The 11,156-nt window shown below is 40.5% G+C and overlaps 2 protein-coding genes across 3 annotated transcripts in view; one reads left to right on the top strand and one right to left on the bottom strand.

Annotated features, from left to right (window-relative positions):
- Nucleotides 1-3: 3 nt before the first annotated feature.
- Nucleotides 4-5,905, top strand: NDUFAF7 (NADH:ubiquinone oxidoreductase complex assembly factor 7; the record flags this gene model as incomplete). Its single annotated transcript, XM_042874808.1, has 9 exons — nucleotides 4-285; nucleotides 357-431; nucleotides 1,140-1,250; nucleotides 2,186-2,396; nucleotides 2,948-3,006; nucleotides 3,711-3,824; nucleotides 4,610-4,753; nucleotides 5,024-5,197; nucleotides 5,593-5,905. Coding segments are annotated over 9 exons (1,383 nt in total), but the record flags the coding sequence as incomplete, so codon positions are not given.
- A 642-nt stretch (nucleotides 5,906-6,547) lies between these two features.
- PRKD3 (protein kinase D3) overlaps nucleotides 6,548-11,156 on the bottom strand; it is a 44,606-nt gene continuing 39,997 nt past the window's right edge. For both annotated transcript variants that reach the window (XM_042886566.1, XM_042886577.1), the window contains exons 18-19: nucleotides 10,553-10,638; nucleotides 6,548-9,764 (exon numbers count right to left, since the gene is read on the bottom strand). In XM_042886566.1, coding sequence (XP_042742500.1) covers nucleotides 9,591-9,764; nucleotides 10,553-10,638 — 260 coding nt within the window. In that variant the 3' untranslated portion in view covers nucleotides 6,548-9,590. The remainder of the gene's footprint in view (nucleotides 9,765-10,552; nucleotides 10,639-11,156) is intronic.

Genomic DNA, 11,156 nt, shown 5'->3' with positions numbered 1-11,156 from the left:
CCCGCTTCCGGCGCGGAGGAGCGGCCGGCGGTGCCGCAGCCCATCATGCCGTCGCTGCAGGCGTGCTGTGCGCTCCTAGCCGCGGCGCCGCGCCTCGCCGGCCGCCGTCGGCTCCTCTCCTCTCTCCTGGCTCCGTTGGCGACGCGGCTCCGTTCGTGCAAGGGGGGCGAGGAGGAGGCGGCGGGGAGCGGCGGAGTGCTGCGGCACCTGCTGCTGAAGCTGCGCGCCACCGGGCCGGTGACGGTGGCGGAGTACATGCGGGAAGCGCTCACCAACCCCGGGCAGGTGCGGCGGGGCCGGGCGGGGGCCGAACCGAGCGCCGCGGCCCTTCGGTGCTCATCTCCTCCCCCCCGCAGGGCTACTACACGCGGCGGGGCGGCGTCGGAGAGGACTTCATCACCTCGCCGGAGATCAGCCAGATATTTGGAGAGGTGACGCGCAGTCCCCGTGTCCCGCTTTTCCGCTCAGTGAGGTTTAGGTTTCGTTCCGTTGGAAGGCGTCCGCCCAAAGATTTGAGGCTGCATCTCCAGTGCCGTGCTGAGTTTTGGGTCAAAAAGCACATTGGGGCCCTGAGGAAAGAGCAGCGAAGGTGTGAGGGATCTGGAGCGCTGATGTTAGTTGGGGATGGCTGAGAGAACTGGGGTGGTTCAGTCTGGAGACGAGGACATTCAGGGGAGACCTACGGCAGCCTGAAAGGAGGTTGTGGTGAGGTGAGGTCGGCCTCTTCATGTGGGTAACAGCAATAGGATAAGAGGTGGTGGCCTTAAGTTGTGCCAGGGGAGGTTTAGGTTGGATATTAGGAAAAACAGGGAGGTGGGGGAATCACCATCCATGGAAAGTGTTCAAAGACAGTGGATGTGGCACTGAGGGACGTGGGGATGGGTCGGTGGCTGGACTAGATGATTTTCACAGTCTTTTCAACCTTAATGAGTCTCTGATTCTATGAAAGAGGACTTGGTCTAGGAGAGTGGCTTGTTTTTGCAGGAGACTGGGAAGCCCTTTCTGGTTTTATAGCTTGGAACACCATCTGTAAGTTCTGAGATAACGTATTACCACTCAGCTATTAGCAGGCAGAAGGCAGGTGTCACTTCCCACAGATTCTGGAGTTCACGTGTATCTCTTTGTGTTGTTTCTATCAGTTAATAGGAATATGGTACGTTAGTGAGTGGATGGCCATGGGTAAGCAGAATGCGTTCCAGCTGGTGGAACTGGGCCCAGGGACGGGCACCCTCACAGACGATATACTGCGGGTAGGTGAAAGCTAACTTTAATGCTCCCTATTTCTGGCCTTATTCACTGGCTGCACAGTGATCTGAAGAAGTGAGGTTCTGCTGTTGGAGTTTAATGTTCTTAAGTAGCCACATGACTGCAATCAGATTTGCAGCAGTGACTAACTAAAACGTGCATGTCTGTATGGTTAGAGAAGGGCCCAGGCTTCTGTATGGACAGCAGGACAGTGCAGGCACACATGTAACCACACAAACACTGCTTGACAGGGAAGGCAGGAATATTCCATGACAGCTTATTTATGAAAATACATTATCCAGGCTTGCATAAATGTGAGGCCTCCGTGCCTGCAACAGCAGGGAGCAGAGAGGACAAGAATGCAGGAATGAATCTGTGTTGGATTCCCCTGGGTCTTCTGGGGCTTGCTGGGTTTATTGCTTGAGTTAACCCTCCTTATTCTTATACTGGAGCATGGTTATCAAGTAATTAACATACTAATAATTCAAAAACACACTGATAATGGGATTTAGTATCTCAGAAGTTTCAGATTTATGTGTTAATGATAAAAATCTGCACAGGGAAATATGTAATACTGAACATGTTTTGCTTATGCTGTTTGGGAAAACAGAGCTGTTTTTCTTTCAGTGCTAAGTGCTCTACAGATATTAGAAAAGTTAATTTAAAAGAGTAGGAGCTTTAAAGTGACTAACATTTCATGTCCTTATTATTATATGTTATAGTCCTCCAACTTTGTTAGAACTGTAGCAGCTTGTATTATATTCTGTTATTCTATTTTCCTTCTAGAGAAGCAAAATGCAGTTGTCTTAACTGAGACTGTCTTAGTGAATGAAAGCTAACTCAGTCTTACCCTTAACCCTTAATCACATAACGTTCATTCTTCGCTCTTGAAGGTATACAGAATATGACTGTACCTTATAGAACTTCTCTGCCTTTGCAGGTCTTTAACCAACTTGCCTCTGTACTTAGTAAATGTGATGTCTCTATTCATCTGGTAGAAGTGAGTCCTAAACTCAGTGCGATCCAAGCAGAGATGCTGACAGGAGGAAAGGTGCAGTCAGACCCTGAGAACAAATCTGCATACATGAAAGGCATTAGCAAGACTGGAATTCCCATTTACTGGTACAGAGACATTCAGGACGTACCGCAAGGTAAGGGGCTGTTACCTGTTACATCCTGTTACAGCAATAACCGAGGACAGCTCTGCTAACCTTCCTTGTGGGTAAAAAAAGAAGTTATGCAAGAATTAGGAGCTAGTATGTATGAATCCAAGGCAGGTGCTTAAGCTTATTAATGAGAATGATAACTTCAGTTTGGGATAGCTACCCAATTTCATATATTCCAAATTTTTCACCTTAGAAACCATTTATTGTTTTTGCCTAAATAAAGGCACAGGAACTGTAATAGTCCTTTCATGAGATACAGATCTTAAAACAAAACAAAACAAAACAAAAAAAAAAACAAAAGAAAACAAACAAACAAAAAAACAACAAAAACCATGCACTGGAAACTATAGCTAGCTGTAGAAATGTTGCCTTTAATGTATCCAAGCTGGGAATAATAATTATTTCAGTGCCATTAACTAACATAATGCTTTAGAAGTTTAAAAAATAATAATAATTTTAATTTTCCATTAGAAACTGCTACAAAAGCATTAATGATTTAATATAATGTTTGATTTTTTTTTTTAACCTTCCTCCAGGTTACAGTTTTTACTTAGCGCATGAGTTTCTGGATGCCCTGCCAATACATAAGTTTCAGGTATAGCAAGAATATGGTAAATGTGACCGTATGCTTAATGATCTTTTCTCTTTGGAGAAGAATAGAGTGATGGTACCAAACCAGACACACGCATTGGCTGTGGTGATGAAATGTTTCTAAATAAGCTTGGACAAATAAAGCTTTAATTCACCTGGCAGCTGTAAAGTTAGTAATTGTTCTTGCATGAAGAAAAACTTTAGAAATCTAAAGACTTCTTTTTGCTTAGACAAGTCTTTTTTTTTTTTTTTCCCTCATTTCTTACACAACATGAGTAAGGTTTCCAGTTCAGCATTATTGTGTGTACCACTGCTGGCAACGTGAATAGCAAAATGAAGTCTAGATGAGATTCAGAAGAAACTTTCAACTTCAGTTTCAGAATATTTATGAAAAATTATTGCTAGAATAATTTTATTTTAGTAAGTTAAACAATGAATTGTCAAAAGAATTGTTCTCAATGGCACCACTTATTCCTTTTAATTCAACCTGTACTTATCAAATCTACTGACTAATTTTTATCACATGCTTTTTCAAAGGCAGTTACTGAAATTAATTAGCAACAAGTAACTTATAACAAGTAAATTAATAGCACATTATGTACTTAATTAGAACTTTTGAAAAATGCTTGGCAGTGTAGTTCAGTCAACGAAACAAGATACTGCGTACCTATTAGAGTGTAAAATGAGTACTGTGGGTTAATTAAACAGAGAACAGAGAAAGGCTGGCATGAAGTGTTGGTTGATATAGATCCAGAAGTCCCTGACCAGCTGCGCTTTGTCCTGTCACCATCTAGGACCCCTGCAACAGAAAACTTTATTCAGGTAAGGTTACACCTGTCAGAGTTTGTAATTAGGTCATTACTGCCTCGTTAAAGTCACATACTGCCTCTCAGTTACTTTGGCAGGAAGATGATGCCTCTCCATCCATCAGTGACTAAGCACAGCTTACAGTTCTTTCTTTACAAAGCTTCCACCAGCATTAAACATTGTGTGCTTTGAAAGTGTAGCACAACAATAAACAGGTACATCAAGTTTAGCAGAATCGGGGCTTAAATGTTTTATGGATGCAGCAAGCAACAAACAGTTCTATGTTGTGTTTGTCACATCACCCTCTCAAACTGGCTGTACCTAAGCCAGGCTCTCAGGCTCCTCTGTACATACTCAATGGGTATACGTGCCATACTGACCTTTAATGGCAGGTGTCTAAGACTTCTTCTCTCTAAAATTCACTGGATTCTTAAACTAATTGAGATTAAAACCAACTGCAAGATTTTACCCAAAGGTTTTTCTGAAGTGTATGCGTGGCTGAAGTGTTGTTTCTAATTTTTGTTACTACAGTAACGCAGTTCCACTCTATGCAAGTATTCTCATTTGTTATAAAGCCTCATTCCAGTGAGTAGGCTGTACAGGAGATGAAAGAAATTGAGAACTTGGAAAACTCTAATTGAAAGAGACCATTAGCAAAAACTAACTCAAGTTATAGGTAGCCTGGACTGTGCCCCTGTATTTCTGTACCCAGTGGCGAGTCCCAACAAGACATGTGTGGAATACTCTTGCCCTGTACTTTTTGCTAATACAGGTGTTTTGGTCTTTGAACTCTGCACTAGCCTGAAGAAACACGAGATCATGTGGAAGTATGTCCTGAGGCTGGCGTCCTCATCCAGAGGCTTGCTTGTCGTATAGAAAAGGATGGTGGGGCTGCACTGATTGCTGATTATGGTCATGATGGAACCAAGACTGACACGTTCCGGGTATGTCCAGAAATACTATGCTAAAATACTCAGTTATCTTTTCTTTTTCCCTTGGATCATTAAGTTCTGTGCAAAAAAAGAATTAGTTGGACATTATAGAAGAAAACTCTACTATTGCCACAGCTGTAAAATGGTGTAATTGAGTTCTCATTTAATCAGTACCTTTCGGGGTTTCTCTCTGGTAGGAAGCATAACTTCAGCCCCTGCTACACTTACATCTTTGACAGCCAGGAATACAACTGAGTGTAATCTTGCAGTTTAATTTTTCAGGGTTTCCGGAATCACAAACTTCACGATGTACTGAAAGCCCCAGGTACAGCAGACTTGACAGCAGATGTTGATTTCAGTTATCTTCGAAAGATGGCAGAGGGAAGAACAGCAACTTTGGGCCCCATAAGACAACGGGAGTTTTTAAAAAACATGGGGATTGAGCTCCGGTTGCAGGTACAGTAGTGTTTGCAGGTACAGTAGTGTTTGCAGTATATAGCACACTCCTCATCCACTGGCAGCACTCTCAAGCAGCAAGAGAGCTGCTTTACAATCAGATTCTTATTAAAAGTTGTTAAAAATCACCTGTTGGTGTGAAGTAGCATAAAGTTGCCTCCCTTATATATATATATATATAAGATATATATTACTTTGGAGACCTCAAAGTGAACTCATTATGCTCCTGCCATATTTTGGTATGTACTTACTGTGCGAGTTCCACCAGTGCTCATCTGTTCTATTGAACATTATGGGACTGTTACACTAGGATAGATGGAAGGATACAAGGGCAGGTATGAGGGATTGTATAGGGAAGCAGGAAAGGTTACAGCCTCCCTTCTTTTTCTTTTTAGGTGCTCCTGCAGAATTCACGCGACTCAGCAACTCATGAGCAATTGCTCCACAGCTTCGATATGTTGATGAACCCTAAGAAAATGGGAGACTGTTTTCATTTTTTTGCCTTACTGCCTCATCACAGAGTTGTACGTCCTACCAAGAACGATAATCCACAATCCAAGTCTCCCCTACCACCCGTTGCTGGATTTGGTGAACTCTCACTGAAGTAAGTTCAGTCACAAATAATTTCAATGACTGTACCGAGATGTGTACCAGTGGTAACTTTCAGCAGCAACCTATTAAATAAAAAAAAAATTAAGGTTAAAGCAATCAAGTCCTGTGCATTTTATATTTTCATGGACTAAATGTTTTGCAATAGTAAGCAGTAAGGTAACAACTAAACATTTTGATTTATCTTTAAACTGAAGGCAGATGAAATGTCACATTTTTTCCAGCAATTTTCCTCTTACCAACCTTTCTCAGACCAACCCACATTCCAAAGCCTAGGCATGTTTTGAAAGAGAGTGCTTTCAGAGCACATGTAGTGCAACACAGTGCTCTTACTGACTGACCTACTTAAACCACATGTGTAGATATCAGGAACTGCATACACAGAAATCAGTGCACACTGAGCTGAGAATAAACAGCGTTTCAGGGGTCTTACTACAGAGCTGAGAGTAATACTGTGTGGAGGAATCAAGTTAAAACTTGTCAGTGACAAACAAGATCTGATAGACGTCAGCTGCACTCAGCTGAGGTACTTACTCAAAACAACATGCCTTGACATCTTTGAAGTTTTTATAAGAATGGTAATAGGAAGCATGCAAAGAAGTTATCTGTCAGAAAGCAACTGCTAACAGAATTCCCACAACAGAGTATATCTAATGCCAACAAAAAAGTATGAAGAAACTTCTAAGAAAAGTTTACAGGAGAAAGAGTTCATGTAAATAAAAGGAACAAGTCTGATAGGGAAATAAATTTTATTTTCAAGCTTATCAGAGGATATTTACAAACAATTGGATGTATAAAAATATAAAAGTACTTGACAGTGTCCATTTGAGGCTATAAAATTTTACATGAGCTTTTTTTCTAGCATCATCATAGCAATATTGAATGCAACTTAATTCATCTAGGGGTAAGGATATTAAACACTATAACCTACTGCTGTCAAAGTTTGCAGTAAGGGTAGAAAAAAAGGGAATAAAGAAATTCAGCTATTTTTGCTACTCAACGAAAAAAGTTTACTTATAATGCATGTCTGATTTTTTTTGGTTCCTCAGCTACCAGCTTGTGGCTTCTATTGTCAGGCCCCATAAGTCTGTATGTGTGCATGTATTATCAGGCAAACCACTCCAAAGGCTAACAGCATTCTTTTTAATACAAGTTAAGAATAAATAGTTAATATAATTTTTTTTTAATGCAGCACAAAGCAGACTTCATGGGGAGAGACATCAGTCAGGCCTTATTTCTTACTGTAACCCCTTCCTCTCTTGTGCGTTGTGCTTTTCAAGCGACCAAGCTGGCTTCTTTTCTCCCTTTAAAAAACAAACAAACAAACAAAAATAGACAGTGACAACTCAAGTTTAAAATCCAAAGCTTAAAACCAGACTGTATTTATATTATTACAGTTGGAATGGAAAATAGCAATGGCTTCACTGAAACTTGGTCAGTTGGGTGGTGAAAGTTGGGGGGGTGGGGGGGAAAGAAAGATTGCTTCCCTTGCCAAGCCTGAGCCAATACCAGACTACCAACTTCATGGTGATCGTTCTGTTTCCAAAGATTAAAACAATAGCGCCTCTTGGAGAAGAATCAGTCCCAAAACTTCACCAAAGCAGGAGGGCAAGATTAAGGGTCAAATTCTGCCCCTTTCAGACTCCTTTACACTGCTTTGACAGCATAAAAGTGAAAGAATGACCTCCCCCGGTGCAGGAGTGGCACAGACTCCCATCAGGCTCATCTCTGCACAAACCTGAGAATAATGTGCTACAAGAAAGGATGCATGATGGTAGGAAGGGCAGAAATACTCTGCCTACTGGTGGCTGTAGCAAACTGTTGTGCAGATTCAATCAAGATTTTTCTGCAAAGTTAGGTGTACTTTAACAGGGATGCCAGACTTCACTTTAATTTACTTAGATACCTGTAGAACAACAGCAGTTATACCGAGGGCAACTGGAAAAGTAAAGGGATGTTCAGGACTCAAGACTGCCCACATATATACTTCTGCAGCTGCCACTGACCTTATTACCAGTTTACTGTCACTGCAAGCAGCTCCCAGCACCAAAACAACTTGGTAAAATTCTGTGGTTATCTAACAGCTTTGGAGACATCTGCTCACCTGTTTCCTTACCTGAACAACACTAAGAGGAAAAAAAAAAAAAAAAAAAGAAATATATCTGTACATACACAAAAAGAAATTTGTAGGAGAGAAAGGACCTACTTCAAAGCACCCCCCAGCTTTGCAGTTCAAGTCTATGTAAGTATTAAGGTATTTTCAGTTGCACTTAAGTAGCTTGGCATATCAAAGACATGTAGAGCCACCCAGCATCTTCCAGCAGCACAACGCAGCTGATCCACACAAAAGGAAATCTTTTTCTTCCCACTTTTTTTAATAGGTGAGGAGAAAAAACACCCTCTTCCATCTGCATTTAGCACTCAAGGTCTCAAACTTCCCTGAAATACAGTCAGTTTTAACTATGCTTCTAGGGAATCATTTCCACAGAATATTACTGCTTCCTCTTTTGTGCCAAAGTCCAGTAAGTAGCTGGGAACCCATCAACTGGGGCATCTGCAAAAAAAACTGAATTAGGGGGTGGTTTTGGACTCTCCATTCAGCTCAAAACAGTTCTGAGCACAACAGGGACAGAAGAGGCTGCAGGTAAAGGTTGCAAGGAAGGCAAAACCCTTTCTCTTCCAATCTAGCTGCCCTGGTGGAAGCAACAGGTGATTTTGTCATACCCAAGTACGTATCAGAATTAAGATACAAGCTAGCAAGCTACAAACTATTCCTGATGTTAGTTGAGGGAACCTTAAAAAATTAGAAAAATACTAGAAAATTTAAAAATGTCGTTATTCCAAACAACAGAAGAAAGCTGCATATGTTTTTCCCTATTTTTCCACATCTTTCTGCTATAAACTTTTTCCAGAGAGAAAGGATAAGCTACATCAAGTCTTGTGTGCTCTCTGCACTACTGATGTAGTTTTAAGGCAAAATGCCTTTGGTGTGTATCAATGACACGCACCAGCCTTGCGTAGCAACACAATACTGTGGCTTATTGCTCTGTTTTACCAGACAAAATATAGGGTGAGCACAGCTCTGACTGTCTTTTCAGATTGTCAGCCAGCATTTCAAGAGGAATGTAAGAAGTTGCACGTTTTCTCTTTCTTTTTTGGTATCTGGAAAAAGTTCAGTTAGGGCAAAGACAGACATACCCAACTGTCTTAAGAGCAGCAAATTACTCCTTCACCTATGAAGCCATATTCAACCTTCAACTGCCATGTTTTTCTATTATCTAAGGTATTCTGCACTGATTTCCTTTTACAATCTCTTCACAATGCACAGTCTAAGAAACAGGAGATGTATCTAAGTAACAAAAAACAGTCCTCTATGGCCTAGTAAATAGGGATAAATAGGGATTAGAAAACCATTACAAAATTCTTACTGTGTAGGCTACAAAAAAAAAAAAAAAAAAAAAAGAAAGAAAAGAAAACCTTGAAAAATGCAAAGCATTCCATCTGTACACATCACACTTCAGTAATGGCTTTGCAGCCATACAACTGGGTGCAGCGTTACCCAGCGGGCTTATCCCACTGTCCAATAACCATTCATAGTTTAGGTCAGAGCTGGAGGAAAGCTTGTCAGATGACAGTCTATTCCCACGTCAACACAGGATCCTCTGAGGCTCCGTATGCTGAACTACATGTAAAGCATTCAGAAAGAGCGACAATTGTTCCAAAACTTATCTTCAATTTCGGTTTGGAGTGTCGGCCTTTGCTGCAGTTTAGCAATATGAATAAATCAAGGGTCCTCTTCCATGTCATCTGGATTCGGAGCCATAATAAAATGCTGGGGGTATTCAAGGTTGTGTTCATACGCATGTTCCTTCCAGCGTGCATCGTCGCTCTCATGGGTAATGTAACGCTCTCCAATGCGTGTTTCAAACTCTCTGAGGTCAAGCCAAGTCTGATAATCCTAAGGAGGAGAAGAGTTCATGAAGCAGTTCAAGAAACAGCAGCCTTATATTTCCAAAGATAAATTTGGCAATTTGTCTCTTTTAATATAAATAACAACAAAATAAAACCAACAGGAACTGTTTAAAAACAGAGTACAACAAAAAAAGAAGGGTTCCAAATTAAGTAGGCTAGTTCCCGAGGCTGTAGCATTAGAAATCATGAAAACTGCTAGAAGACAGATAAGAGAGTTTTATTATAAAACTAATTGTACTACTATTCATATCTATACATACATAAAGTGACACTAGTTGCAGTACTGTTTGTACTATTTATTTAATTGGATTTTCCCCTTAATGTCTTCTAAGTTGTACAATGTCTTTTAAGTTACTTATTACATTCTATTTCAAACAGTTCTCTTCTAAAATGGCTACAAACTACAGCACCCCCTAGTTTGTGAGCCATCTTTAGCACTGAACACTGTGTGTCTGCACTGTTCTCATTGAGACTCTGTGCATTCATCACTGCCTCTATTCAGAAGCGACAGAAAAGTGGAATTCTGTGTTAGCATCAGGCAGTGAATAAGAAGGAAGGAGAGAGGAATGAACAATGTTTCCTGTGGAATGAGAGCCATAAAGAAATGGGCAGAGTAATGAAGCACATTAAACATTAAGCCAAAACCAGAAATACTCCATGAGTGTTTCTTCACAAGCATTACTAGTAGTTTTACTAAGCTTGTGAAGGATTTCATACAAACAATTGTTATTATTTGTCCATTATAAGCATAGAGATGAAGACACATCATTTTACCTGCAACCACGGGTGACTAAGAGATTTGTCAACACTGAAACGTTTCCTCATCTTGACTTGAAGCAAATTGTTTATTAAATCAATGGCTAACAATGAGAAACAGAAGAAAATATATTGTTTAAATATTAATCACATCTTTTGCATGCTGCAGTGAAAGTGAGTTGTGCATACACTACTGAACTCTTCTAAAGTGAATCAAGCCCCTGAATTTTATCTGTAGCTTTGCTTATGTTAAACTAGGCTACAAAATAGGCATGGGGAGGTTTGGTTTTTTTTTTTTCCTTTGACAGAAACAATAAAAGCTTTATTATATTACCTGTTAAAATTTCAGTAATTCTCAAAAGTGTTTAAATAAAGCTTGAGCATAGTCCTGTGTTCCAACATGACAAAGGTACTTCCACTATTTGTGTGATTTATTAGGTGTCCTTTCACACCTACCTGTGTGTTAATCATATAATCGTGTTTGTGTGATCATATAGTCATGTTTATATGATTAACAAAGTTGGCATTAGAAAGTTCTGAAGACCATCCTCACAAATTTCCAGATTGTTCAGATCTGAATAATACAGATCCAGGTTTTGCTTTCCTTATTAATGTACAAAAC

The sequence above is a fragment of the Lagopus leucura genome, unplaced genomic scaffold, assembly GCF_019238085.1.
Source record: "Lagopus leucura isolate 7727_CA_CO unplaced genomic scaffold, USGS_WTPT01 Super-Scaffold_73, whole genome shotgun sequence".
NCBI lineage: Eukaryota > Metazoa > Chordata > Aves > Galliformes > Phasianidae > Lagopus > Lagopus leucura.
Note: the sequence above shows the minus strand (reverse complement) of the source record. Positions and strands in the feature narration are given on the sequence as shown.